Below are 21733 nucleotides of genomic sequence, written 5' to 3' on the forward strand. Positions count from 1 at the left end.
ATGAATCCATCATACTTTTCAAATGAATTCAGTAAAAATCTGTCATTCTTGCCATAGCAAAGTTTATACATGGGAAACATAGTCTTCAGTGATTGAACATGGCAATATTCAATAATGGAGTATCTAAGACATTTACATTGAATGCAGTTGATATACTTGATCTAACAGAGATCAAAATGAGGTGACACTGCTGAAACACTTTATTTTCCTGTGATTTGTAAAGTGTTACTTCTGTGAAAAAAAATCAGTTATATGTTTCCATTAATCAGTACTTACTTTGAGTACTTCGAGAACTAGTGGAGGGTAACTGACCAACAGTTGACGGTGTTTTGGGTCCTGCAGGGGACAGTAAAACAAAACCAAAAATGATAATGAGGTTTACCAGTAGCAGTAAAGTGATAATTTTAGAAAACTCTTATATTTATTTGATAATTTGCTGTTATATTTTATGCAGTCAGCACCAGAGAGCAATACTCAAATCATTAGTTAGAAAAAAACATCCACAGTTGAAACATTATACTGCTATAAAAAATTCACATTTTGTTTTGACCAACCCAAGGAATTCTGAAGATGACATAACTGTAACTCAAGGAAAACACTATAAAGAATTCTTAAAAAACAATCAGAGTTAAGTTGTTTTGAAATAATCAAAAAAATGGTACACTAGATTCAACAATTATCTCATGAAGATGCCCAGTTTATTTAGCCTTCAACTGAACCATTACTTTATGACTGAACAACAGGAATTCTGCAGATGCTGGAAATTCAAGCAACACACATCAAAGTTGCTGGTGAACTTTGCGTTCACCAGCAACTTTGATGACTTTATGACTGACTTTCCTTCAAACTAGGCATCCCAATGAACATAAGAAACAAAAGTAGTTGTAGACCATTTGACACTTTATGGCTGCTAACCCCATCCAAGAATTTTTTGTCAATGAGCTTTTAATTTGAATTTTGAATTTCCTTAAACTAAATAAGGAAAAAAAAATAAAAAAGGTATGAATCTTCGAAATAAACTTGATCATCTGACCTTACAAATTAAGCCAGAAGTAAAGAATTTAGGTATTATTATCGACGCTGAGCCAAATTTCAAATCACATATTAACAATATTACTAAGACTGCATTCTTTCACTTAAGGAACATTGCAAGAGTTCTATTTCTTATAACATTGTAAGATGCAGAAAAATTGATACACACTTTTGTTTTTAGTTGATTAGACTATGGTAGTGCTTTCCTTTCAGGACTGCTTTAGAAAGATAATAAATTGGCTGCAGCCTGTTCAAAATGTGGCAGCAAGAATCTTAACTATAATAAGAAAATCTGAGCACATTTCACTGGTTTTTATATCATTACACTGACTGCCTGTGTCATTTAGCATCAATTTTAAAATACCCATAATTGTATATAAGGCTCTGAATAATCTAGCTCCTTCATATATTTTGTCATGTCTATCCCTTTACATTCCTAATCGTAATTCCTAAATTTGTGAATACGTATTTGCTTAGCATTCCTAAAACCAAGCATATAAGAACTGGTGATCCAACCTTTTGCTCTTCTGCACCAAAAAATATGGAGTACTCTACCAACTGAGATACACCTGGCTAGTACTCTGGAACGTTTCAAGATAATTCTAAAAACCTACTTTTTTGTAATTGGCTTATTTAATGCCTGTTGATGTTCATGACATTTGTATAATTTGATATATTTGATTACATTTTATTCTATATAATGTTTGTCTTTACTTATGATTTTTAATTTTGTCTCATATTTTTATAATATTGATTTATCTTTACAATCTACAATTCATAAACCACTTTGAGCCTGCATCTTAATGTGTGAAAGGTGCTATATAAATAAAGTTATTACTACTTAAATTAACCTCATAGTCCTTGATTCTCCTGATACATAAAAATCTACCAATATTTATCTTGAGCAGAGTCAGCAACTGAGCTTCTTGAGTAAGGATTCCAAAATTTAATGGGTATTCTTCTCTCTTCTGTCCTGAATGGCTAACCATTTGTTTTGAGACAAGAACCCCCCCCCCCCAGGGCAACCATCTAAGAATTTGATGCTTCATTGAGATAATCTTCAATTCTTCTAAATTCAAGAGAGCACAGGCCTACTCTGCTTAATCATTTCTCATAAATCCTGTCATCCCAAAAATCAGTCAACCTCTGCTGCATTTCCTCTATCACAGGTGTATCTTACCATGGGTACAGAGAGCAGACTGGTTCACAACATTTCACGTGTGGCATAAGGTTTTGTGTAATTAAGTAAAGCACTCCACTCTTGCACTCAAATTTTCTTGCAATGAAGCCAACAGCTCTTTAATTTTTCTACTTGCTTGCTAAATTAGTTTGTAGAACATCATCAGCTTCCAAGTCCATCAATTTGTTTAATCTTGCTAAATTCTTTGAGGTTCCCATTTGCTCTGGTTATAGAGTCAAAGAGCACTACAGCACCAAAAAGGCTCTTCAGCCCATCTAGTCCATGTCTACCTGCTTTTATGCCCAGTCCCATCATCCTGCATCGTTATCATAGCCCTGTCATCTATATACATATCCAAATTCTCTTAAACGTTGCAACTGAATGTGCATTCACCACTTCAGGTGGCAACTCGGTCCACAGTTGCACTGCCCTCTGAGTGAAGAGGTCCCCCTTAAAATACTTAATCTTTCAACCTAAACCTATGACCTCTAGTTCTAGCTTCAACCAACCTCAGGGGAAAGAGTCTGCGTATATTCACTATTGATACCCTCATAATTTTGTATACCTCTGTAAGACTTGCCTCATTCTCCTCTGCTCCAAGGAATAAAGTCCTAACCTATTCCCCATAACTCAGGTCCGCAAGTCCTGGCAACATCTTTGTAAGTTTTCTTTGCCTGCTTTCAAGCTTATTGCTATCTTTCCGGTAGGTAGTTTACCATAACTGCAAACAGTATCCCAAATTTGGCGTCAGTAACATTTTATACAACTTCAACATAACATCCTAACCCTTGTACTCAAATGCTCTGACTTATGAAGACTGATGTGCCAAAAGCACCTTTTATGACCCTATCTACCTGTGGTCCCACTTTCAAGAAATTATAGATCTGCTTTCCCAGATCCCTTTGTTCCACCGCACACCTCAGTGCCCTACTTGTCAATCTGTACTATTTCCAGGACGTATTCTGCTTTTGCAAAGACAGACACAAAATAATTGTTTAACTTCATTATTCCTCAATATAATTTCTCCTGTCTCAGTACATTAGAGTCCGATGTTAACTTTTGCTAATCCTTTTCTTTTCTCATTTCTATAAAAACTCCTGCAATCTGTTTCTACTTTCCACATTAGCCTAGTCTGTTCTCCCTTGTTAATTTCTTAGTTTTCTTTTCTTGAATTTTGAAATTTTTCCAAATCCTCAGGAATTTTTGGCAATGGTGTTAAACTTTTCCTTTGATCATATACTATCTTTAAATTCCTATGATAGCCACAGCTGGGTCACTTTTCTTGTTACTTTTTTCTTAATCTTGGAGGGACATACAGTGGATTCCAATTAATTGGGACACATTGGGATCAGTACAATTTGGCTCAATTAAGCAGCTACCTCAATTAGCCTAAGTTTAAAATATTTACATGAAAAGGTATGAAGAAGACAAACCACTATTTAACTGAGTAACAGATAATGTACTTAAATGATACACAAAACAAGTCAGAACACTATCAATACTACTACAGTACTAAAAAACTGTGTACTGGTTCCTAAAAGTTAATAACAGAGGAATTAATTCAGTGTCTGCTGCTGTGTTCTTTTGATTGACTGCAAATAAACAAAATCAGCATAGACACCAAGTACAAATAGCAGACTAGCTTCATACAAAATACTTTCAATGATTGCATCATCTGAAACTTCATTTTCATTGTAACATTCAACGGAAAAGAAGTCACAGTGAAGGGTCTCGGTTCAAAACGTCAACTGTACTCTTTTCCATAGATGCTGCCTGGCCTGCTGAGTTCCTCCAGTATTTTGTGTGTGTTGCTTGTGTTGTTCCTTTCTAGTTTGCTCTATCCTGATTTGAAACCCTGGCTTCTAATTGAACTAAATCACTCTCAATCTTTAAGTGACATTCTACCACATTATCCCTAAAGGCCCTATAACTACAACATTTTCAATGCACAATGCTAGACTGTTGCTTTGCTGATCATTCAACATACTCATTTACAGTAGAAACACCATCTCTGATGCTCTTTATAATTGTGCAGACGTCCAACAGGATCACAACCTTGCCATGGTTTGGAGGCTTGCGTGCCTCAGTAAGCCGCAGAGCTATGTTGGCGGGAGTCAGGGTAGAGGGTAGGGTCCAGGCTAAGAGTGGTCCACTGGTCCTCCAGGTTTGGGAGTTCAACCCTGACTTGTAAAACAGAATTGTTATGGAAACAGCTATGAAGAATTCTTCTACATCTGAGTGGCCAAGGACAGACAGAGATGGAGGGCCTCCACTGCTGCCCTAAATGCCAGCAGCATAATGGGCAGTAAGTAATTATGCAGAGCAACTGACCTTCATAGTAATTTAACACCGGGATCATTTCCCAAACACTTTATAGTGGATTTCAATGGATCCTAAGCATATCGATACAAAACTGCTTCATTAATTAAATTCTTAAGGCAGAATACCACGATGTAAACATATTATAAATATATTTTAGAAATGTAAGAGAAGCTCAACAGAATGCAGTACTTAAAAATACATTGCAATATCATCAGGCATGTGGCGAGAACAATCTTACCAATAACATTTTGGAATTTAGACATAAATGACTGAGAAGAATGATGAATAAGAAAGAGTGAATTTGTCCGAGTTCAAGCAAAGAAAGAGAAAAATCAGAGATTGAAGTAGTTTGGATTGAGGGGGAGGAAGAGAGAGAAAAAATTACATTTATTAAATCTTAACCAATGGTCTGAGGGACTGACTGAATATTTGCAATAGTTCCATTTTTGGGTCAGAGAGATCCATTGACATTTAGTCAATGAGATTACATCTGTAGTTAAAACTTTTAATCATGAGTTCTATCTTTTTTGTAGTGCATTTAGTGAGCAAGTAATGTGCAAATGCAGTTTGTTTGTAAAAAAATAATGTTGAAGAAATGGGTAGAATGTTGTGCACACTAAAAACAAAACTAAGTAAGTTGACCAATTTTCTGAGGACTTACAACCTTAGCACATTCACAGTGTCCTGAATTTGTTTGCCTATTATTACAAGATGCTATTATTTTCTCATTGCTTTCAGCAAGCATGTGCACTTGCAAATGAAAATACGACGAATAATTATATCCTTCTTAAAAGCAGCCTTATGATATCTGCTGGTAAATTATACAAAATCTAGTTTTAATTTATTATGGTCGGTTTGTTTCAATGTTAATGATTAAATTTCATGCTAAACAGAGAACAAAGCATATTATTAAGTAGAAATTTCTATCATATTAAATATGGTGGTTTTTGTCCCCAATATGGTATTCTGAGTGTATAATATTAGAAAATTAAATTAATATTAGTCACTGAAGTATTCTGATGTTTCATATTATCCTGAAAATACTCCTTGGTACCAATTATGTTTAGAAGTGGCAAAACATTTTCCATTGGTTTTATTCTTAGCAACAGATTGTTGTTCAGAGACAAGATACTGTATGAATCAGAAAGAAACTAGAATATGACAAGGCAAAACATGGCAGTTTTACTTCTGTCAGGAGCACTGGATTTAAAAAAAACCTTGGGTTCCTTTCTATCACTTCACCTACCACACCATTTGCCCAATACTTAAAAGAGGAGAATGTCATTGGAGCCAACTTTATGCTTTGTTTTACACCTTATTAACTTTACACAGAATTCCTCTCATCTTCATTTCTCAAACCCAACTTTTTTAATATTTCAATTTCTATCATGTAAACTTTCTGAGCATTTATGTCATTTAATGCTTACAGCAGGCTTGCAGATTACAAAACAGCACACTAAATTTAAACTAATCCACTTTTATCTCTTCATTTGGAGCTGAAGTATACAATTTTCAAGGCCATGGAGTAGTTATGGTTTAATTCACCACATTGAAGATTCAGTGCTGGGAATTAATTGCAAAGAGAATAAATTTCCTGCAGTTTGTTACATGCAATGCGGGTGGTTACATGAAGAGAAAGGTCAATCCAGGAAGGTGTGCTGAGAGTCCATTGATTTTTCCCTGTTCTTCTTTTCTTACGGTTATCTTTATATTGTTCATCCATTTCAAAAGAACGAAAATTATACCAGAAACTTAGCTCACCCAAGGCTGTTCTCACCAAGCCCACTGAACCAAAGCCTCCCCACTATAGCACTGGTCCACTCACACAAGGGCTGTTCCGCTTGTCCCTACATTATTTTTATTTGCCCTAGCTAATGAATTGCGATTTGATTGAGCCACTGGAAAAAGCCGAAAGCCCACAAGTGCTCCTTTTAAAATCTCTCGCCCCGATCTGCATGAGGCCTCCTCTCTCGATTCAATTAGGCCACCAGAAGACTAATCATAAAATCATGTATATGATCGAATGTTATTTGTACAATTTATCATTAGTATTTTGTTTATCAGATATCCATTTCTGCCACTTAGTCATTATTTGATGCTATTCAAAATTTCATTAGCTCTCAGTTCAACTTTCCTGATGCTCTTCATAATAATGCTCAAGCTTTCTCCTTCATAAAATGCAACTCATTTACAACTTTGTTTTTCATTCCCTACCTCAATGTCTCCTGCACTCTGGCCTCAATTACAACAAAGTATTCAATTCTATGACCATTAATATTTACTTAGCAATGAATTTACTCTATTTTCCCATTCTCACTGCCATTCATCCTTGCATAGTTGTGTTCATTTTTGACGCTCTTACATTCTAACTACCTTTGAAACTCATGCCACTTATTTAACAGTCGAGATTTCAGCATTTTATGGGAATCAACACTAATTCAGTTTATTAAGTGTCCTGCAATTTCTGTGAATCAGATGCCATTCAATTGCCCTTTACCATGAAACTCCCACCTCCTTTAGCCAGAAGCCAACTGCCCTGTAACTTATAAATCTACCAGAAATTATATGATCTATAAAGTGAGATCCATAAAGTTATTCGGAACTTGCTCATTTTACATCCATCTACGAAATGTAGATCAGATATTATTCTCCCAGAAATGCTTATTGCTTTTGTGCAACTCAGGATCAGAGAGCTTGAGGAAAGCAAGGGCAAGCAAACTTAAGGACACAAGGGAAGTCTGGACACATCAGACACTCATTTCTTTAGTGCTTTCAATTTAATATTGGCAGGGTGACTAGTCTAATAACACTGCATCTGCCAAATATTGCTTTGTGTCTACATAAATGATTGGAAGCCCAAAAGCTAAGCAGTGGTCTGAACTCAGTCCTACTATAACATAACCAATAGCCATAGGAATTTGTATGGTTTGGCTTTAGTTGTGATGAAGTAATGGAAGGAGTGGCAGGTTTTCAGCAAGTAATGGAAACAGCTAGCTGACTCTATGCTAGTGAGTTGATTTATTTGATTCTATGTTATTTAAACCAAATAAATCACATTCTCAGTGACAGTCAGATTAAAGCATTTTTATGTCAAACAGGGAGGTCAATAGATCTGTACAAGGGGCAACACCAACTGTAAATAAATTTCTTACTGATTATACATGGAACTAATTTGCTCTAATGTAAGATTAATGATTCTTAATACATTAGTACAGATAAAGAAACAGAACATGTGGATTTTCATTTACAATAACTTCATTTTCTGGGTGACTTTTGTACCCATTTGCTTCTCAGAAATGGAAGTCTGCCACATTTAACAACAGGAATTATATTCAGTACTCAAGCCACAGAGGAGGAGCAGTATAAAGATCTACCCACAATGTCTTAATAGCTGGCTTTAGAAGAATATTCCATAAAATCCTTTTTATTTTGTATTTCTAATACCAGTCAATTGAACAGAATGTCAAAAGGTGGATTGCATTGTGCACTAAAACCCTGGCTGACCAATACAGCTGTATGGCTTGAACAGAAATCAGTCACCATCCATTCATGAGGTTCAGGATGTCAAAGGGTTTTGTTCACAATGCAGATATTCATAAATCTTTTGTCTTGGAAAATATTTGATTAATTTCTTCCAAATGATACTTTAAGCATTCCTCCTTGCTCAGTCCTTCAATTACACAGCTATTATTGCTATTTACGTCCCTACAAGAGTGAAAGCAAACACATAATGAAAAGTTCTTTGCAGTACACAAGTAATGAAATATACTGATAGTAAGACAAAGAAGTAGCTCAAAGTTTAACACTTGTTCAACAGTTGACAGCTTAGCACGTCACGGAACGACCACTTTCTGCTGAACATCGACGACTCCTCCATAGAGATCGTTAAGAGCACCAAATTTCTTGGTGTTCACCTGGCGGAGAATCTCACCTGGTCCCTCAACACCAGCTCCATAGCAAAGAAAGCCCAGCAGTGTCTCTACTTTCTGCAAAGGCTGAGAAAAGTCCATCTCCCACCCCCCATCCTCACCACATTCCACAGAGGTTGTATTGAGAGCATCCTGAGCAGCTGCATCACTGCCTGGAAATTGCACCCTCGGATCGCAAGACCCTGCAGCGGATAGTGAGGTCAGCTGAGAAGATCATCGGGGTCTCTCTTCCCGCCATTACAGACATTTACACCACACGCTGCATCCGTAAAGCAAACAGCATTATGAAGGACCCCATGCACCCCTCATATAAACTCTTCTCCCTCCTGCCATCTGGCAAAAGGCACCGAAGTATCCGGGCTCTCACAACCACACTATGTAACAGCTTCTTCTCCCAAGTCATCAGACTCTTCAATACCCAGAGCCTGGTCTGACACCAACCTACTGCCCTCTACTGTGCATATTGTCTTGTTTATTATTTAGTGTAATGCCTGCACTGTTTTGTGCCCTTTATGCAGTCCTGGGTAGGTCTGTAGTCTAGTGTAGTTTTGTGTTGTTTTTTAAGTAGTTCAGTGTAGCTTTTGCATTGTTCATGTAGCACCATGGTCCTGAAAAACGTTGTCTCATTTTTACTGTGTACTGTACCAGCAGTTATGGTCGAAATGACAATAAAAAGTGACGTGACTTGACTTGACTTCACTTGATGTATCCGGCTGAGAATTTCAGACATAAAAGAGTGACTGATCACTGTCTGAGCCTAACAGAGATCAGGACAAGAATAATGCAAAGCCAGACAGTAGATCCACAGTAGTAGAAAGGGAGTAGGGCATGGGGTTGGCTATATTGCTGAAGTTTACATAACATTACCTCCTTCATTCAAAAGCCCACCACACAATAAGGGGTACAGATAAGAGTAAATATAAGCAGGCTTTTTCCACTGAGGTTGGGTAAAACAATAACTAGATGTCATGGGTTAAGGGTGAAAGGTGAAAACTTTAAGGGGAACATGAGGGGAAACTTCTTCATTCAGAGGGTTGTGAGGGTGTGGAATGAGTTGCCAGCCTAAGTGGTGCATGCGAGCTTGATTTCAACCTTTAAGAGCAGTTTGATTAGGTGCATGGATGGGAGGGATATGGTCCCACTGCAGGTAATGGGACTAGGCAGTTTAAATGGTTCGGTATGGGCTAGGTGGGCCAAAGGGCCTGTTTCTAGGCTGTTGTTTTCTATGACTCTATGACAATGCCTCCCAAAGTGGAAAGGGAAGCCCATATCCTAATTGGATAAACTTTGACTGTTGATCAGTCACTCATCCACAGCTTTTAATTCATTCCCTTTCCCAAAACCAATATGTAAAATTATTTTTACTGATGAGTTCCCTTTGAGCAGTGGCCTAGAGATGAATACAAAATGCCAGGAATATTCTGGAGCAATAGAAAACTATTAAATATGTACAGCTAAAGAACTATATAGCAAAATTCCAATTCATTGTATAACCGCAAAATGCCCTTATGAGTAACTAAAGATAACATTTTTTACTGTACAGCAGCTTCAGTGAGTGGTTGTTTTCAATTTCTGCCACTGTGTACTCCTGTACATCAGAGGTGCAGCATCATAAATCATTGCAATATTTCAATAAACAATTTTTTAAATTCTCTGTTGGGCTAAAGTTATAAATAGTAATGGTAGTGTTACAATCCAAAATTAAGCTGATGTAGATTTTACTAGATTCATATACAATCCAACATAAATATACATGAAGTAGTAATGTGAATGTTGAACAATACAGACTAAATGCTGGAGCCTGATGAAGGGTCACGGCCTGAAATATCAACTATTTATTACTCTCCATAGATGCTTCCTGACCTGCCGGGTTCCTCCAGCATTCTGTGTGTTTTGCCCAAATTCCCAACCTCTGTTTACGTGGAAGTGGTGCTCCTCGAGTAGATCAATAACTGGCTAATATGCCTTGAAATATTTTGAAGAGACAATATTTGTTGGAAGAAAGAGATCAGCCAGTTGGTGTTTGGCAAAAGACTGGTAGCCATCAATAAATAGTATGGGATCATTGGGTACAACAGAGCACAGGTGAGGAGCTTCAGTTGTTTAATGGCTTGACTATAAAAAGTATTAAGAAGTTAACAGAGGAGGATAATGATAAACCAATACAAAACAATCAAGAACAAGAGGTTCCAAAAACAATACAGACTGTGGGACCATTTGGTTATTGTGGCTACAATAGTCAAGGGGTTTGTAAAATTTCTCCTGTATACTTGCTCTACAATCTCATTTATTCTGTTGCTTCCTAAGAACAGCTATGAAGAAAGCAGATGCTTATGGAAGTCGGAGAATGATTGTGTGTGTTCCAGGACGAAGATGCTGCAGTTCCCCAGTACCCTTGCTCTAAAATCAACTATCTTCAGTAATATTGTCTTCACAGTAATTCCCATACATTTGCTGCCTCAGCCTAGATAATACAGTGCTCTATTTGGGAGTGCTGTTAAAGAGTTGAAGTGTTAACATCTGAAATGTTAACTGCTTCTCTCTCCACAGATGTTGCCTGACTTGCTCTGAGTTTCTTGCATTTCCAGTTGCTATCTTCAACTCCTTCATTAGTAATCTTCCATTCACCAGAAAGTTCCCTAGTGATTGCAGTGCTCAAGACTGACACAATGCAGTGCCAAGCAATTATCACTCCCAACCAGAAAAAGTCTAAAAAAAACTTTGAAAGTCTAACAGCATTAATGTCCTATAATCACTATGGACCAGAAACTTCAATGTTCCAACCACACAAATGCCTACTCTACTGGAGTTGGTCAAAGCTGGATATTCTGATTCTTCTAGATTAGATAGAAGCCAAAAATGAGAAGCGTGATAGATAACTTCACACATGCCTGATACATTACAATTTAACAACATTCAATTGGCATGATAATATCAGTCACATGTAGACCACCAGACTGGAACTTGACCTCCCTCCAAAACTGGCATATCATAGTGTGACCCCTCTACAAAAAACCAATAGGTTGACCCCTCAAGGCTTCTTCATCACCACTCCCAAATGATCAGCCTTATTCTCACTTCTGTCTTTTGATGTGATATTTCCAAGGCAACATTACATGCCATTATTTTTTAATAAATCAAAATCCTGTCCTGCTCAGTCTGTCACCACGTAGACTCTATCATTCAAGTAAATTTTCCAGTGCAGCTGGAATGGATAATAGATGGCAATCTTGCCAACAGATTCATATGCACCCAAGAACTAACCTAAAAAATAGAAATTCTCAAGGATTTTATTTAAAAATTTTTTCCAATTGATTCAAATCAATATTCAATAAACATCTGATCTGGCATGCTCATTATTATTTTAACAACACTTATGTCTGTCATTGTCAGAGGACACTACAGAACCGAAATAGGCCCTTCAGCCCATCTAATCTGTGCTGCGCTATTATTCTACCAACTCCTATCAACCTTCGCCCAGATTATAGTCCAACATATCCCTCCCATCTATGTACTTATCCAACTTTCTGCAGGAGATGGGCAAGGTCATCAATGAGCATATTTCCTTTGATTTAACTGTCAAGAAGGACATGAAGTCTTTATAAATTGAGATTATTAATGGGGAGGTCTTGGGGTAGTCTGTATTACAGTAGAGGAGGTATTTGATGTTGAAAGTAGACAAATATCCAGGGCATGATCAGGTATATAAGAGAACACCGTGGGAAGCTAGGGAAGAAAGCGCAGGAGCTCTGGCTGAGATACGTGCATCATTGTTAGTGATGGCTGAAGTGCTGGTAGAAGGGAAGGTGGCTAATGTTTGTTGTTATTTAAGAATAGCTGCAAATGAAAAACAATTGGGAACTATAGACTTGTGGTTGGTAAGTTACTAGAGGGGACTCTGAAGGATAAGATATACAAACGGTTCGAAGGATGAGTTGTTTAGTGATAGTCAGCATGTGCCATGTCTCATGAATTTCATTACATCTTTTGAAGAAATAACCAAGAAGGTCAATCAGAGTAGATATGGCTTACATGGACTTCAGTAAGGCCTTTGATAAGATTTTGCATGGTAAACTGCTTTGGAAAGTTAGATCACATGAGATTTAGAGAGAGTGAGTTAATTAGATACAGAATTGACTTAATAGTAGATCGCAGAGGATGATGGTGGAAGGTTGTTTTTCGGACTGGAGGCCCGTGACTACTGGTGTTCCACATGACTCAGTGATAGGCCATTGCTATTTGCCATCTATATCAATGATTTGGATGAGAATTTACAAGGCTCAGTTAGCTGAGATTGCTAATGACACTAAAGTAGGTGGCATAGTGAACAATGAAGAGTATTAGGATTTACAGAAGGATCTGATAAACTGGATAATTAGGCCAAGGAATGACAAATAGGTTTATTTGGATGTGTGAGTTGTTGTATTTTGGTAAGACAAATGAGGATAGGACTTCCGCAGTGAATGATGGGGCCTGGGGAGTGTGATACTCCTAGTTCCCTCTGTTCTACAACTATGTGACACCTTGAGTGTTGCAGGTATATAGGGTGGTAAAGGTGGCTTTTGACATGCTGGCCCTCATCAGTCTATAGAAGGTGAGTATAGATGTTACATTGCAGTCATACAAAGACATCGGTAAGGCTGCATTTGCAATATTGTGTTAATTTTTGGTCACTCTGCTATAGAAAAGATCCCATTAAGCTATAAAGAGTGCAGAGATTTATAAGGATAATGTTTGGACTCAAAGGAAGAGTTATGAAGAGAGGTTGTACAGGTTGGGACTATCTTCATTGCTCTGTAGGAAAATGAGGGGTGATCTTAAAGAGGGGTATAAAATAATCAGTGATAGACAAAGGAAATATGCACATTTATTTACCAAAGGCTTTTGGAATTAAGAAGGATACAGGTTTAATGGGAGAGTAGAGAGATTTAATAAGAACTTGAGGGGCAACTTTTTCACCCAGAGAGTGGTCAGTAAATAGAATGAGTTGCCAGAGGAAATGGTTGAAGCAGGAATCTTAATTTTTAAAAAGTACTTGGACAGCAACATGGATAAGAAAGGTTTAGAGCAGGGGTTTCCAACCTGGGGTCCACAGATCCCTTGCTTAATGGTACTGGTCTATCGCATTAAAAAAGGTTGGGAACCTTTGGTTTAGAGGGACCAAATGAGCCAAAAGAACATGTTTTCATGTTGTATTGACTCTATGGCCCTCAGTTTCTTAATAAAACAACTGCACTCTGTAACAGCTTCTTTTAATTCAGATGGGCATCTACTTTTAGATTCACACCCAAGCAGCAGAGAACTTCATCCAAAATATCAGGCTCCATATGCAAATAGGAAGCATCTAAGTATACGATCTGATTATCAAACATCTATTTGTTGTTTACTCTCAGATATTGGAGTACCAATTAAAAACAGGTGTCATGCAATAGCCCCACCTCAGACTTCTACTCCTCTAGGAGCTCACTGGCCTGTATACAAAGCATACTAGTTTAATGGAGGTGGTGAGTTTTCTGCATGGCAGATAAAGGTTATTAGTCTCTGGATAAACTCTCCACTTTACAGCGAAGGGCAATCTTGTGTTCATTGAGAAAGAGGGTTGGTACATTATCCCACCCTTGTCAGCTTAGAAAAAAAATTCTATAACCAGCTCTAGCTGTTTGGTTTTGTGACTCACACTCATTTCAAACTGAATTTAATATTTGATTAATGGTTCCTCTGTGGATTATTGCTGGATTTCATTAAACCATTAGCAAAAGAAAACACTCTTCTCCTTTGTACTAAGATTGTGGTCATTTGTATTTCAGTTGCAGAGAATAATTATGCTTTAACTCTCTCAAAGATGTGCTCAAATAACAACTGGAAGGTTACCAACTTCATCCCCATTAATGATAAATCAGATACACCAGTTTTTAAAGACAAGCACACAATGCTATACTGCATTGCAATTCCTTTCAATATGTAATAATGTTATAGCACTGCACTGTCTTTGGAAAAGCTGTGTCGAATCTGGCTTATCCCTTTCGGGCAGGGTGTTCCCAACCTTTTTTATGCTATGGATCCCTACCATTAACCCTGGATGTCCCTGCTTTAGCGTGATAATCTTTACATCCCTTTGACTTTTTGGAGTGTTAGTCTCACAAATCAGAGGTCAACCACTATCCCTGATGAAACATTATTTGCCTAAATAAACTGTTCTGTTTCTGCTTCAGAAGCAGTTTTCATTTTGGCTTCTTAATCTTAATGCCTTAATTTGGAACAATTTGTAAAAGCCAGGATTTTACCACTACCACATCCAAACTCAGACTCAGATTCATTTTCATCTTAAGTGTTCCCTAAAACTTCAGTTATTACCTCACAACACACATAAAATCCTAAAGGAACTCAGAAGGTCAGGCAGCATCTATGGAGGGAAATAAACTTCCCTCCATAGATGCTAACAACAGGAATTCTGCAGATGCTGGAAATTCAAGCAACACACATCAAAGTTGCTGGTGAACGCAGCAGGCCAGGCTGCATCTCTAGGAAGAGGTATAGTCGACGTTTCAGGCCGAGACCCTTCGTCAGGATTAACTGAAGGAAGAGTTAGTAAGAGATTTGAAAGTGGGAGGGGGAGGGGGAGATCCAAAATGATAGGAGAAGACAGGAGGGGGAGGGATGGAGCCAAGAGCTGGACAGGTGATAGGCAAAGGGGATACGAGAGGATCATGGGACAGGAAGTCCGGGGAGAAAGACAAGGGGGGGGGGACCCAGAGGATGGGCAAGGGGTATAGTCAGAGGGACAGAGGGAGAAAAAGGAGAGTGAGAGAAAGAATGTGTGTATAAAAATAAATAACGGATGGGGTACGAGGGGGAGGTGGGGCATTAGCGGAAGTTAGAGAAGTCGATGTTCATGCTATCAGGTTGGAGGCTACCCAGACGGAATATAAGGTGTTGTTCCTCCAACCTGAGTGTGGCTTCATCTTTACAGTAGAGGAGGCCGTGGATAGACATGTCAGAATGGGAATGGGATGTGGAATTAAAATGTGTGGTCACTGGGAGATCCTGCTTTCTCTGGCAGACAGAGCGTAGGTGTTCAGTAAAGCGGTCTCCCAGTCTGTCCGCCAGAGAAAGCAGGATCTCCCAGTGGCCACACATTTTAATTCCACATCCCATTCCCATTCTGACATGTCTATCCACGGCCTCCTCTACTGTAAACATGAAGCCACACTCAGGTTGGAGGAACAACACCTTATATTCCGTCTGGGTAGCCTCCAACCTGATGGCATGAACATTGACTTCTCTAACTTCCGCTAATACCCCCCCTCCCCCTCGTACCCCATCTGTTATTTATTTTTATACACACATTCTTTCTCTCACTCTCCTTTTTCTCCCTCTGTCCCTCTGACTATACCCCTTGCCCATCCTCTGGGTCCCCCCCCCCTTGTCTTTCTCCCTGGACCTCCTGTCCCATGATCCTCTCGTATCCCCTTTGCCAATCACCTGTCCAGCTCCTGGCTCTATCCCTCCCCCTCCTGTCTTCTCCTATCATTTTGGATCTCCCCCTCCCCCTCCCACTTTCAAATCTCTTACTAACTCTTCCTTCAGTTAGTCCTGACAAAGGGTCTCGGCCTGAAACGTCAACTGTACCTCTTCCTAGAGATGCTGCCTGGCCTGCTGTGTTCACCAGCAACTTTGATGTGTGTTGCTCCATAGATGCTACCTGACTTGCCAAGTTCCTCCAGCAAGTTGCATGTGCTGCACAAGACTTCTAGCATCTGCAATCTCTCTTGTGTCTCTGGTATTACCCATCATGTAAAATATTTATTTATTTATCTATCCACAAAGGGGCAGAATAAATAATAAACAGGTGAGTAATATTTAATGAGTTTGTATTAAAATCCATGAACTGCTGAACTGCAGTATTACAACTGGAGTTACTATAGTCCATGTCCCAAGATGTGCATTTAATCCAAACATTTGAGTGCCAAAACAATCGGGATAATATAGTGGCCAGAAATTACATCACTGATCATTGTTGAAGAAGAATGGGATTCTTGGAATGTACTCTGCAGTTAAGCCTACCATCTGCCCAGACGTCTTCAACTTTACTGTTAATATCAATGAATGAAGAACAGCAAGGAATGATGAAAGTAGTTATTCTATCTAACTTATTTCTGTGATTTGTTGCCAATTATGACATTTGGAAATCCAGAACACTCATTTCAGATGATGAATAGTGGACTCAGAACAGAAGGGATGTCGAGTCAATGTTCTTACCATTTGTATTTCTATTTTCAGCACTGATAATAATAATGTTACCCAGAAGCAGTTCTCAGGCACAGACACCACCTGAGTTGATGTTTCCAAGCATGATTCTCTTTTTAATCCATGAATCTGGAGTTTTGGCACAATTGCAGGTTTAAGCATAGCAGAGAAAAACTTTGTAAGATTCACGTAACTCATTGTCTACGTATTTTAGTGTCTGTTTGAATATTCAGGGTAAGTTTCTAACTACGTCAATGTCTTTGAAGGAATACCATCTGAGGACCCTCAAACCTGATGACATGAACATCGATTTCTCCTTCTGGAAAACAAATACCCCTGCCTGCCTTTTCTCTATTCCCCACTATAATCTTTCACTTCTTCTCACCTACCTATTACCTGCCCCCTGGATCCCCTCCTTGCTCCCCTTCTCCTATGGTTCTTTCTCCTCTCCTGTCAGATTCTTTCTTCTCCAGCTCTCGACATTTCCCACCCACTTAGCTTCACCCATCACTGTCCAGCTAGCTTCTTTCTCCTCCCACCTTTTTATTCCCCCTTTCTTCTCAGTCCTGAAGAACAGTCTTGGCCCAAAACACTGGCTGTTTATTCTTTTCCCTAGATGCTGCCTAACCTGCTGAGTTCCTCCAGCGCTTTGTGTGTTTTGCTTTAGATTTCTGGCATCTGCAGACTTTCTTGTCTTTGTAATAAATTTTTATGACAGGAAGTGGTGTGCTGCCTCAGGATTTAAATCAATGCTGCAGTTTAGTTTCATTGGTTTCAATGAAGTGAAATTTAATAATTCTCTACATGATGTCGCAAATTTAGCACAAGACAATGAGTTTCTAAATCCTCTTTGGATGTCTTTTCCCAAGGGCACTACATAGGTGACAAAAAGGATAAAGCCAAAGTTAAATCATAGAAGGACAGTAGAAATAATGATGTGACATGGGGTGAAAATATTCTGATTATGACGGAGTGATAGGATGGGACTGAGCCAGGGAAGTCCCTGACGTAGAGTCACTACAACATAAAAACAGGGCTTTCAGCCCATCTAATCCTTCCAAACCTGATCTTCTGTCCAATCCCATGTACTTGCACCCAGACCACATCTCTCCAAATCCCTTCCATCCATGTACCCATCCAAACTTCTCTTAACTAATGCAATTGAACCTGCATCTACCACTTCCGCTGTCAACTCATTCCGCACTCAAACCACCCAACTCAACATGCCGCCAAGCTTTACAGGGGTCTGGAAACACTGCAGCTAACCACAAGACCTCTCAAATGTGGCCACATGGCCTCTCAAGTGTGTCCCACCATTTAATGAGGATCATACCAATCTATCCCAGGCCTTGACCGTTCTTCTGTGCCTGATCCCCAAAGCCCACAACTCACCAATCTTTCAAATATCTATTTACCTCCACTTCAAATACTTGTTATGATCTAAACTCCAAATACCCAGCAGTAAAGAATTTCGGAGATTCACTACCACCCACAAGGGTCATGAACCTTTAAATACTACCTCCTTATTCGAATGGTCCATGAACCCATGAACCCTCATTATTTGTGTTTTCCAACATTTTATTTACTTTGTAACTTCGAGTGATTTTTATGCCTTGCATTGAACTGCTGCTGCAAAACAACAATTTTCATGAGACAAGTCAGTGATAATAAATGGGATTCTGATTCTGATGCTGAAGGGAGGCAGCAGCCTCAACTCCCATCAGAACAGCACCCTTTCCAGTATTCCTCATGTCCCAGGAACTTTCCCAAGAGAACCCCCCCCCCACCCTGCCACACTCTCAAATTTCCTCTTTTTCTGGATAAATGCAAGTCATTTTCTTATAAAGAATATTTTAGCTATTTAGAATTGGGAAATTTGGCCATAAGGATAACGATTAGAAGAAATCTTTTTCACCCAGAGGGGTTTAACTCTTGCAATTCCATAACTAAGAGGGCCATGGAGCTTTTGTTACTGTAGCAGGTGGCATATTTGAGTGACGATGTCCTTATGGAGGTCAGACATCTGAAAAATCATTCCACATTGAACCTCCCCAAACATGTGCTAAATGTTTATCCTCTTGCTGAGAGCCTGCCTCCCCCTTCTTCTTCAAATAGTTCTCATTTCCCTTTGGTTATTTTTCCAATAATGCCATATTGCAAATATTATTAATGCAGCCAAGTCTGACAGCAACTGACTTTTTGCAGCCTATTCACTTTCTTTACCTGTGACTACATTTCTTTACCATTTCTAGAACTGAAACAATGTGTTAAATAGTTGTAAGAGTGCAGCAACAGCTACTTACAGCTCCTCCCCAGCTTACAGTCAGGTTCTGTTCCCGCAAACTGTCCGTAGCCCAGGCGGTTCATAAGTCGGAAATGTGGCAGATGTCGACCGCCGCCTCAGAGCAGCTGGTAAATTCATCCCAATGCTTACTTGTATGTTTGGATGGTACACAAGTCAGGTGTTCGTAGGCTGGGGAGGACCTGTAGTCAACAAGCAGCTGCTCTCAGGCTGGCTTTATCCTTGTAGCAGCCAGGTAAAGGAGTCTTTCATGCTGCTTGCTGTGTTCTGATGTGGTGCTGGACAAAGTGTATCAATTGGAGCAGAAAGCACCAAAGACGACAACATAACATCAAATCATTGTTGAATGTTGAATGAATTGATGTCATGTTTTATTTACTCTGCAAACTTTCTTCGTACACTGTCTAATTAATCAATTTATAGAAGGGTGGTACATCATAAATGTCCAATGAATTCCAGTTAATTGGAACACATCCAGACCAGTATATTTTTGCCCAATAAAGTGGCTGCCCCAATTAGCTGAAAAAAAAGGTACAGTATATATATAAAAAAGACAAACTGCCAATTAACTGAGTAACAAAATTATGTACTTAAATTAGAACACTAACAAATTAGAATACCAATACTACTACATTGCTATAAAACGATTTATTAGTTCCTAATAGTTATTGATTGAGGAATGCTGCTGTTTATGGGGTGTCCAAGGAGGGGCAGCACTTCTGGTGAATTGACTTATGTCCACTCTGGAGAAGCTCACTCACCTTTGGTCCACACCTGACAGTCAGCTCTCACCTGTGGGTCCGAGTAGCTGTTTGCGTGCGACAGTGGCCACACCTCTGTAAACCCCTTCGACAAGTGGACTAAACCGGGTGAGGGTAGCTGGTGGGTCTCATACCCCAGTGAGATAGGGACAGACTAGCGTGTGAAGTCAGCTCCAACGGACTGGGCAGATGAAATCAACAGTGAGATCCAACAGCCAAGAAGGCAGTTCTGCAACACTTCGTGGAGAATGAAGGGCATAGCAAGGAACAGAAGGTGTCACAGTTCTCCACTGCAAACAAGGAAGACCCCAGTTTGTGATGACTACTTGCACCACTGGACTTCTGAGGTCGAGAGAATGGAACTGCCCCAGCGTTCACTTTTAAAGGGAGAATAAAACTACAGCTATGAGGATCCCTGCAGCACCCAGTGACCCTGTGATCTCTGTTTCGGAGGCCGACGTCAGGCTGTCTTTCAAGTGGGTGAACCCTCCTCGCAATGCAAAAGGCCCTAATGAAGTTCCTGGTAAGGCTCTGAAAAAGTGTGCCGACTGGTGGGGGACGGGGGTGGTGTTTAAAGACATTTTCAATCTCTCATTGCTACAGCTGGAAGTTCCCACCTGCTTCAAAAGGGCAATTAATTACACCAGTGCTCAAGAAGGGCAGGGTGAGCTGCCTTAATGACTATTGTCCAGTAGCGCTCACATCTATGGTGATGAAATGCATTGAGAGATTTATTACAGATAGAATCAACTTCTGCCTCAGCAAGGACCTGGACCTAATGCAATCTGCCTATTGCTACAATATGTCTACAACGGATGTGATCTCGTTGGCTCTCCACGCAATCTTGGATCACCTAGACAATAAAAATATGTCAGGATACTGTTTATTGACTACAGATCAGCGTTTAACACCATCATTCCTATAGTTCTGATTGAAAAGTTCCAGAACCTGGGATCCAGAATCTGCAAATGGATCCTCGACTTCCTAACCCGAAGACCACAATCTGTGCAATTGGAAATAACATCTCCACTTTGCTGACGATCAACACTGATGAACCTCAGGGATGTGTGCTTAGCCCATTGCTCTACCCTCTCTGCACCCATGACTGTGTGGCTAGGCACAGCTCAAATGCCATCTATAAATTTGTTGATGATACGACCATTGTTGGCAGAATCTCAGGTGGTGATGAGAGGGGTACAGGACCAAGATATACCAGCAAGTTGAGTGGTGTCACAGCAACAAACTTGCACTCAACGTCAGTAAGATCAAAGAACTGATTGTATACTTCAGAAAGAGTAAAACGAGGGAACACACACCAGTCCTCATAGGGGGATCTGAAGTGGAGAGAATAAGTAATTTCAAGTTCCTGATGTCAATATCTCTGAGGACCTAACCTGGACCCAACATATCAATGCAGCTATAAAAAAGGCAAGATAACGGTTATGCTTCATTAAGAATTTGAGGAGATTTGTTCTGTCACCAAAACGATTTGCAAATTTCTACAGATGTACTGTGGAGAACATTGAAACTGGCTGCATCACTGTCTGGTATGGAAGCTACTGCACAGGATTGTAGTAAGCTGTTAAATTAGTCATCTCCACCATGGGTACCAGTTTCCGTCGTATCCAGGACGTCTTTAAAGAGCAGTGTCTCAGAAAGGCGGTGGCCATCATTAAGGGCCCCCGCTACGCAGGAAGGAGGTACAGAAGCGTGAGGGCACACACTCAACTATTCAGGAACAGCTTCTTCCCCTCAGCCATCCAATTTCTGAATGAACATTGAACGCATGAACACTACCTTACTATTTTTTATTTCCTAATTTTTTTCTCTATTATAATGTATTGGATTGTACTGCTTTACAAAACCAACAAATTTCACGACATAGGCCGGTGATATTAAACCTGATTCTGATTAAGTGGCTTTTCCACTTTAAAAACTCTCCTGTACAGGTTTCACTGTC

General features: G+C 39.4%; 1 protein-coding gene across 2 annotated transcripts in view; it reads right to left on the reverse strand.

Moving 5' to 3' along the window:
- LOC134347920 (target of Nesh-SH3) overlaps positions 1-21733 on the reverse strand; it is a 347223-nt gene that overhangs the window by 79624 nt on the left and 245866 nt on the right. For both annotated transcript variants that reach the window (XM_063050550.1, XM_063050549.1), the window contains one exon: positions 277-336. In XM_063050550.1, coding sequence (XP_062906620.1) covers positions 277-336 — 60 coding nt within the window. The remainder of the gene's footprint in view (positions 1-276; positions 337-21733) is intronic.

This window comes from Mobula hypostoma, chromosome 6 (genome assembly GCF_963921235.1).
Source record: "Mobula hypostoma chromosome 6, sMobHyp1.1, whole genome shotgun sequence".
Classification (NCBI taxonomy): Eukaryota; Metazoa; Chordata; class Chondrichthyes; order Myliobatiformes; family Myliobatidae; genus Mobula; species Mobula hypostoma.